This window comes from Pithys albifrons, chromosome 14, assembly GCF_047495875.1.
Source record: "Pithys albifrons albifrons isolate INPA30051 chromosome 14, PitAlb_v1, whole genome shotgun sequence".
In the NCBI taxonomy this organism is placed as follows: Eukaryota; Metazoa; Chordata; class Aves; order Passeriformes; family Thamnophilidae; genus Pithys; species Pithys albifrons.
In genome coordinates, this window is record NC_092471.1 from 15,151,233 (window position 1) to 15,160,243 (window position 9,011).

Consider the following 9,011-nt stretch of genomic DNA (forward strand, 5'->3'; position numbering starts at 1 on the left):
TAGCTGGTTCATGTTAGAATTCATGGTAAAGGGCAAGCCGTTGAACTCCTCATGCAAGATTTCATTTGGTTAACTAACTCTTCTGCTCTGGAATGAGATGTCACCTTGTTTGGGGGCATTCATTACCACTTTAAAGTGTATTATGAAAGGTAAAATCAATAGGAGTTCTTAATTAGCAGAATCTGTTTAGCACAAGTGCATAACATTTGAAGATTTTTTTTTTCCATCAGACTGCAGCTGTTACCTACGCAGAGAGGAGGAATTCCACCTAACCACAAGGAATGAGAGAGACAAATAGCTGCGTTGTCTTAAGAACGGGTCGGGTATGTCTCCTCGCAGCGATTCCGCTCCATAATTGCATTCACATTAAATGCCGCAAATGTTACCATCCTGCCCACTCAGTTTCCACCTCTACTTTTGTTTCAAGCGGGAGGGGAGATCGCAAGAAAAGAGGGGAGGGGGCTGTCCGTCCTTTCTTTCTTTCTTTCCTTCCCTCGCTTTCCTTCCCCCGCTCCGCTCTCCCGGCGGCTCCAGGCGCTGGCGGGCGAGTGGCCCGCGATGGCCCCGTCCCGGCCGCGCCGCGGGTTGCACTTGTAGCTGCCGCGGCCGCCCATGGCAGCCCCGCGGCCCCGCCGCTCCGGGGGGCTCCTCCCGCCTCGCCGACCCCGCCTGAGCCCCGCGGGGGCGCAGCCCGGCGCCTCCCCGGGAGCGGCATCGGCGGCGCGGCGCCTCCGGGCGTGCGGGAGAGGCTCCGGCAGTGGCGATGCGCCGGGATTGCTGCCCCGGAGCGGTGTCTCCCTGCTCGCCGAAGCAGCGCCCGGGCACTCGGTGCGTTGCTTGTGTGTGTTCGCGTGTGCATGTATGTGTGTGTGTGCGGGTGTGCGTGTGGCGAAGGGGAGGGGGCTCTCTGCGTGCAGGGGGTGGGCGAGAGCAGTGCGATGGGAGCGGGCGCCCGTGTGCACAGGAATACTCTCCCCGCATGTGTGCGGGGGACCGCGGTGCCGGGGCAGGGCTCAGCCAGGCGGCTGCTGCTGCTGCATGCGGAGCCGGCGGGGTACCGCAGCGCCGGGCTCCCCCTCGCCCCGCGCGGCCGGGGGTACTCTCCCCGGGGGCCGCCCGGCTGCCCCCGCCGCCCGGTGCGGGCGCGGAGCCGCCGGAGCCTGGAGCGAGCGAGGAGAACGGCGGAGCGCGGCCGAGCGGGGCCGCGGCGACCCCGAGTGCCGAGGTAGGGACGGTGCCGGGCTGTCCGCGGAGCCGCCGGGAGCATCGCCGGGGGCGGCGGGCGCCCCGCCGGGCGTGTGAGTGCGGGCGGGGGTGGGGGCACGGCGCGGCCGCGGGTACGTTGGCGTTTTAATTTCTTCTAATTATTACGAAGGCTTTGTTTTCATTGCTATAATAATTACTGATGCTGTTTTAAAGGAGGGAGCAGGGGGGTGGGGGAGGCACACGAGGAGGCGACAGTGGCTTCCTGCTGGAGCATCTCTGCCATAGCGCTCGTCGCTCCCCGCAGCCGCCCGCCTCCCGGAGCCCCGGTCAGCGGCAGCAGGCACAGCTGCCCTCTCCCATCCTTCCCGAGAGAGCGGGCGAACGGAGTGACCGGGGTCGGGGCGGCCCGGAGAAGCCGGTGGAAGTGCAGGAGGGACGGGGGGAGCAGATCTGCGCAGCGGGGCTGGAGAAGGGGGTGTGTGGATATGCTGCGGGCTGGACTTTGCAAAGGTATCCGGGCGGGGGTGGGAGAGGGAGGGCGGTTGAAGCGTTTGGCGGCGGGGACCACGGTCGTGCCCTGTAACGAAGGGAGGGTGGAAGGGATGCGGGGCTGCACCGCCGCTCTGTGCCCGCTCCCGCCTGGCATGTGCGCGCCTGTGTGCGCGCCCGTGTCCCTCCTGCCCTCCCCCGCCGGGAGGCAGAGGGTGACGGGGCGCCCACGGCAGAGGGGAGACGGCACCCGCCGAGCCGGTTGCGGCAAAAAATTGCGGTAGTGCCGGCACTGTTGGCCGGGCTCGCCGCCCCGCAGCCAGCCCCACGCAGCGGCCGCAGCGTCCCCGCTCGGCACCGGCCGGGGCCGCGGGGCTGAGGAAGAAGAGGGGACTCGAGCGTGGGCGAGGCAGGGTTTCGGGAGCACCGCGCCTGGCAGTGGGAGGGAGATGGAGCGGTGGGAGCGCGGGGGCATCGGGCTGCCCCTGGGGGCGCGCTCCCAGCGGCCAGAATCGGGAGCGTGCGGGCATCAGCAGCGACTGCTCCGCTCCCCTTTTTCCCTGAGCACCTGCTCCACGGCCTCCCTGACCCCTTCAGCCATCCTTTCCTCTCATCTTTCCTTGTCTCCTCGCAGCTTTCTTCTCCCTCTTGTCCTGTCCAGCGTTCTCTCCTGACCTCTCCTCTGCCCTCCCTTCCAGGTCCCCCGGCGCATCCTCCCCTTGTGTCTCCCTCCAGTCCGGTTCTCCTCCCTCCAGCTGGCTCCTGCTTTCTTCACTTTTACCCTGGCTCTCTCCTGCCAACTCAGTGGCTTCCCACAGCAGGAAATGCAAGGGACAAGTTGGGAAATGGGGGTAATGGGAAAATGGGGGGAGTGCAACGTATTGATTATTGATGGATTTGTTAAAAAAAAAAAGCTGCCCTCTAACTCAGAGGGAATGGTGTGGCTCCAGTTGTTCTGTGTAAAAAATGGCAGCTCAGCTGGCCTAACAATATGCAGAGGATTCTTATCAATGCAGGAATAAGAGAAAATTACATAATGTTTTAGGAAAAAAAAGTAGTTCTCAGGTTTCGGTAGTGTCAGGCTGGTGAATTGTGACTTTGTTTTGCCCTGCAAGTCAGCATATTCCTGGGGATGGGGCTGTATGCTTGTGCATGCTGCTTCGTGTCTGTGTGCTTCCACTGGTCACCCAGAGCTGATGTTCTTATTTTGTGGATAGTTGTATTTCTGCCATCAGTTTACCACCTAGTTATTCAAACGAGATATAAGAAGTGACAGAAACAATGTGTGTGCATGCCTATGTATCACTTGAGTAAATGTCTTTATTATCATAGTGATAAATCTGTATGTGTTTGTTCTATAGATACATACATTGAGTATTGACATTGCTTTTTGTGTCTGCATCTTTATCCTTTCTGCATCGTGCTATCCCAGCCCAGATGTTTGGGCATGCATAACATAAGCATTTGTGTTTAATATCCCTGAAATGCACGGCAACATGTGAGCAGTGCAGGACCGAGGACAGTAAATATGCATAAAATTGGAATCTCCTTTGGTTATTTTACTTTGTTAGTTATGCATGCTTGGCGTGTACAAGAGAGAGAAATATATTTGACAGACCTGAGAGTTATTTGTGCTTGTATACAGAAATTTCCATTCTGTGTTTGAAATCATTCTAGCTCCCGTGTAGTTGTTTGGTTGTTAAAATCTTTCATGTTACTTTAAATTCAGTGCTTGTAGTTTATCTATAATCCTTGGCAGGTACAGTAGCTCAGTGGTATACAATTTTTAACCCAAATGATGTTTTGGAACAATGTCAACTGAAAAATATTTTCTTTTTTCTTTCCTTCTCTCTTCAGATTCTTTATCTTTGTTCAGGAGCCTAAGGTTGCTTGCTGATCACAAGAAGATGTTTCTGTGGGTCTTTCTGGTTCTGTCATCTCCAGTTTCTTCTACAACTGCAGAGGCTGATATATCTGTGGAAATTTGCAATGTTTGCTCCTGTGTGTCAGTTGAGAATGTACTCTATGTCAACTGTGAGAAGGTTGCAGTCTACAGACCAAATCAGCTTAAACCACCGTGGTCTACTTTTTACCACCTCAACTTTCAAAACAACCTGTTAATTGTTCTATATCCAAATTCCTTTCTTAATTTTACACATGCAGTGTCCTTGCAACTGGGTAATAATAAGTTGCAGAACATTGAGGGAGGGGCCTTTATGGGTCTTAGTTCATTAAAACAGTTGCACTTAAACAACAATGAATTAAAGATTCTCCGGGCTGACACTTTCCTTGGCATAGAGAACTTGGAGTATCTCCAAGCTGACTACAATTTAATCAAGTTTATTGAACGGGGAGCCTTCAATAAGCTTCACAAGCTGAAAGTCCTGATACTTAATGACAATCTGATTTCATTCCTTCCTGATAATATTTTTCGATTTGCTTCTCTAACCCATCTGGATATACGGGGGAATCGAATACAGAAACTTCCATACATTGGAGTTCTGGAACACATTGGGCGAATTGTTGAATTGCAGCTGGAAGACAACCCCTGGAATTGTACTTGTGATTTGTTGCCTTTGAAAGCGTGGCTGGAGAACATGCCCTATAACATCTACATTGGAGAAGCCATCTGTGAGACACCCAGTGACTTGTATGGACGGCTGCTGAAAGAAACCAATAAGCAAGAGCTGTGCTCCATGGGGACAGGGAGTGATTTTGACGTGCGCATCCTGCCTCCCTCCCAGCTGGAGCCTGGTTACAGCACACCAAACGGCCACACCACTCAAACATCAGTGCACAGATTAGTCACAAAGCCACCAAAGACTACAAATCCTTCGAAGATCTCGGGGATCGTAGCAGGCAAAGCGTTCTCTAATCGCAATCTCAGTCAAATTGTATCTTACCAGACCAGGGTGCCTCCTTTAACTCCTTGTCCGGTCCCTTGTGTTTGCAAAACACATCCTTCAGACTTGGGATTAAGTGTAAATTGCCAAGAAAGAAATATAGAATCGATGGCTGAACTCGTACCAAAACCTTTAAATGCCAAGAAGCTGCATGTAAATGGCAATTATATTAAGGATGTGGATACTACGGATTTCTCTGAGTTTGAGGGGCTGGATTTGCTGCACTTAGGCAGTAATCGGATCTCGGTGATCAAAGGAGATGTGTTCCGCAACCTTACAAATTTACGGAGATTGTATCTCAATGGCAATCAGATAGAGCGTCTGAGCCCAGAAATGTTCACTGGCCTCCACAACTTGCAGTATCTGTATTTGGAATACAATGTTATCAAAGAAATCTTAGCAGGCACTTTTGACTTGATGCCCAATTTGCAGTTGCTCTACCTGAACAACAACCTTCTACGAAGCTTGCCAGCATACATTTTTGCTGGTGCACCACTTGCTAGACTGAATCTGAGGAACAATCACTTCATGTATTTACCTGTAAGTGGTGTTCTTGATCAGCTAAAATCTCTTACACAAATAGATTTGGAAGGTAATCCGTGGGACTGCACTTGTGATTTAGTTGCTTTAAAACTGTGGCTTGAAAAGCTAAATGAAGGTATTGTGGTGAAGGAGTTGAAATGTGAAACACCTGTACAGTTTGCTAACATAGAACTTAAGTCTCTGAAAAATGAGATCCTGTGTCCTAAACTTTTAAACAAGCCATCTGCTCTGTTCACTAGCCCTATGACTGCTGTTACTTTTACAACACCACCGGGACCAGTTCGGAGTCCTCCTGGTGGCCCAGTTCCGTTATCCATCCTAATCTTAAGCATATTAGTTGTGCTGATTTTAACAGTGTTTGTTGCTTTTTGTCTTCTCGTTTTTGTGCTTCGGCGCAACAAAAAACCAACTGTAAAGCATGAAGGGATTGGAAATCAAGAATGCAGTTCTATGCAACTGCAGCTAAGAAAGCACGACCACAAGTCTAACAAAAAGGATGGACTAGGTGCAGAGGCCTTCATTCCTCAAACCATTGAGCAGATGAGCAAAAGTCATACCTGTGGCTTAAAAGAGTCTGAAACAGGCTTCACGTTTGCTGACCCACCAGGGCAAAAAGTCATTCTGAGAAATATTAATGACAAGGAAAAAGATTTATTGCATGTGGATACCAGAAAAAGACTTAGCACAATTGATGAACTGGACGAGTTATTCCCTGGGAGGGATTCCAATGTATTTATTCAAAATTTCCTTGAAAGTAAAAAAGAATACAACAGCATAGGTGTCAGTGGCTTTGAAATACGTTACCCAGAGAAACTACAAGACAAAAAAAACAAGAAATCACTAATAGGTGGTAATCATAGTAAAATTGTAGTAGAACAAAGAAAAAGTGAATATTTTGAACTAAAAGCTAAACTTCAAGGTTCACCTGACTACCTACAAGTCCTTGAAGAACAAACAGCTTTGAATAAAATATAGGTCATACAATCTTATTGCCTACAGAGGACATTTATTTAATGATGAAAGTGCCTTTTGTTGACTTTTAACTTCCAAATACTATATTATATTGGTAGGCATAGAGGCAGGTGTATCCAAGGGTGTCTGATTAACTGTAGCTGCGTACGATTTGTCAAGTAGAGGAGAATTTCCGTAATAGATTTCACTACATAAAACTCATGCCCTGTGGAATCCTGTAGGGATACTGCAAACTCTATTGCCAAAGGGATGCTTTATACACGTTACACTGAATTTAACCTCAAGAGGCATATATGTTTTGTATCTTAAATGCAAACCATCGTCTCCTTGTGATTTGTTAGAGCAAACACAAGAAACCTGGTACTGATATTTGTACCTCAGCTGGGTCCTTCATCCTGCACGTGGATTTAAGTTGGTGGAACTGGAATAATCCTTTGATTTGTGGTGTTGTAATGGCACTGTTTAAAGCTTATTTGGAAAGTAACAAGCATGCAAAGAGAGAACATTCAATAGTATGTGTAAATTGGTTACATTTATGGGCTGCATCTTGAAACCACTGGAATTATAATGTTAAATTGTGCAAATATTTGTTTAAAATATACCATGCATTACATACCTATGAAATAAATTTGACCACTTGAAGCATACATGTCTATACAGAAACTTATAAAAAAAGAAAGAAAAAAGTTCAACTTGACTTCTGCAGTATTTGTGACATCTGAAGAAAATATTTGATATTTATGCAGAATCTGTTCTAAGACTCATCTCCAATTAAAACTAGAATTCCTTCTCAGTTATGTGAAACTCTTGCAACCCAACAGGTTGTCCAAAAGTGTCAAAGTGCTTACTGTGTGAGCGTAGCAGAAATTATTTTTGTAATATAATTCATATTTATGAAATACTTTGTATACTAAATAGGAAAAAATATGTACTCCTTAATATGTATTTAATATGCCTGACTTGTTTTCCTGATCACAATGCATTAATCATTCAGTATAAATAAAACCAGAACAATATACCAAACAGCAACTGGGAGTGTAATGTATAGCATTATCCAGAACTAAGTGATCAGATATAATAATAATAAAAAAAAATTGTTCTGTACTATTCTTGTGAGATTAGCATATTATCTTATTTCAGGTTTGTTACCAATGGTGCATTTTAAAATAGGTTCATTAGTTTTTTAGTATTGTGTCTCAGGCAATTATTTGCCATCACTTTTCTTGCTTTTCAGGTCTCTACAGCTAAGTCAAAATAGTTTTCACTAGAAGTATTTGCAGGAATTCATGCTAAGGGTAATATTTTAATTGTATATCCTCAAGTTTCTGCTCTTATTATCTGTCTGGCTGCTGTTAGTCAGCAAAACCTGATCAGAACAGTGAACAATATGGTAAATCCCGTCTATTTAAAACCACAGTGTAAAATGAGTATAGTGGTCTAAGCTCAGAATATTGTGTAGTCCATATCTAGAGCGTAAAAACTTGCCTTTGTGAAAGCTGAATCTGAATAGCTAAGGAAAAAAAAAAGGTAGGAGAATGGAAAATCCCCCCTGTAACTCACTTAGAGATGGTACCTTGACATGAGAATGGAGATATATTGGTAAAGCATCCCACAAAAAAATCTATGCGATGAGATTAACAAAAGTTCTTTGACTTGGTGAGCTTTGGATAAGACCCTCTTACCTCCTATGCTTCCAGAACCTTTATCCCTTCCTAGCTTTTATAATCAATACATAAGTCAATTAAGATAGTAGGATGTAAACATGAATGTTTCTCATGAATTCGAAACTAGCAAAAATTAGAGCAAGACCCACTAGTAATACTATGGAGAAGGCTGTGTCAGCTATTTCCAACACAAACCTCTAATTTCAGGGCTTTATTACTCTGAGTCAAAATTTTTATTCTGGAATGATACTTGGCAAACAGCCTGCAGTATATTTTTAACAAAATATACCAAAAAAACCACCAACTTTCAGGCATTGCTTATGTTCTTGTGGCTTAGAAAGAGCGTCATTTGATTATTTTTATCCATATTTCAAAGTATATACATGGCTTGGGATAATAAAATCATAAGATAAATTAGTGGCTTTCAAAAAGCTGTGGCTATTTGTGCACAATAATCAGTGTAATTGAGAATGTCATAGGGATTTTCAGGACATGGATGCTCTGTACATAGGCATTTCTAGTATGAAAAGTTCCTGGGTGACCAATGATGCAATACTTGGCCAAGATGTAAGAACATGTGAGTTTATTGTGTGTGGCTTAGGGAGAGGTGATGATGCACTGTTATGGTAGACTCTGATGGCTCCATCAGCAGGCTAAGGATGATGGCTCACTGTGCCTGCTCCACTCAGAGCTGTGTGCTTTTGAGGATGTGTCCATGTTCACTGGGATTTGCCAAAGCAGAAGGCTTCTGACCCACTCAGTGCCCTGTCAGACTGGCGTGTCCCTTACCCTTCCCTTGAGAGAGACATGATTAAAAATACTGAAAGGAGCAAATAAGGTAATACTTTTTAAGTGATGGTGGAACTGATGTGCTTATGACTCATGTTGCCCTGAGTTAAAAGAACAATGCTAAATTATACCTTCCTCAGCTAAAAAAATTGATGCAGTTTTGTTTTGTGTTTACAAGGCGGGGGGAGGGGGGGGTTGGGGGGAGGAGAGGGGTTGTTTAGGGTTTTTCTTGGTTTTGTTTTTCATTTGGTCTTTTTCTTGTGATATCTTCTATTTGCTGTTCAAAAGAAGAACTGAACCGTTATGCTGTACCATTACACTGGGTCAGAGTTTCCTGATCACTGCATTTACGCTTGGCCTAAAGCCTATGCAGAGGTGCCATCCATGAGCTATTAACTAAACACCTGCCCAACAGTGGGGCTTAGATAGAGTTTTGTCATTGAGT

General features: G+C 46.3%; 1 protein-coding gene across 5 annotated transcripts; it reads left to right on the forward strand.

The window, feature by feature from the left end:
• Positions 1-243: 243 nt before the first annotated feature.
• SLITRK4 (SLIT and NTRK like family member 4) lies at positions 244-8,745 on the forward strand. Of its 5 annotated transcripts, XM_071569423.1 has the most exons (3): positions 1,266-1,716; positions 2,394-2,546; positions 3,553-8,745. In XM_071569423.1, the coding sequence occupies exons 1-3, from the start codon at positions 1,692-1,694 to the stop codon at positions 6,114-6,116; spliced, it is 2,742 nt and encodes a 913-aa protein (XP_071425524.1). In that variant the 5' UTR covers positions 1,266-1,691; the 3' UTR covers positions 6,117-8,745. The 5 variants fall into 5 exon arrangements, with proteins under 5 accessions (XP_071425527.1, XP_071425526.1, XP_071425523.1 ...); XM_071569426.1 differs by lacking the exons at positions 1,266-1,716; positions 2,394-2,546 and adding an exon at positions 244-323; XM_071569425.1 differs by lacking the exons at positions 1,266-1,716; positions 2,394-2,546 and adding an exon at positions 554-828.
• Positions 8,746-9,011: the final 266 nt, after the last annotated feature.

Coding starts and splice junctions, on each gene's coding strand:
- SLITRK4 (XM_071569422.1), top strand. CDS start 1,039: ATGCGGAGCCGGCGGGGTACCGCAGCGCCGGGCTCCCCCTCGCCCCGC. Junction 1,226..3,552: donor CGGCGACCCCGAGTGCCGAG/GTAGGGACGGTG, acceptor TTCTCTCTTCAG/ATTCTTTATCTTTGTTCAGG.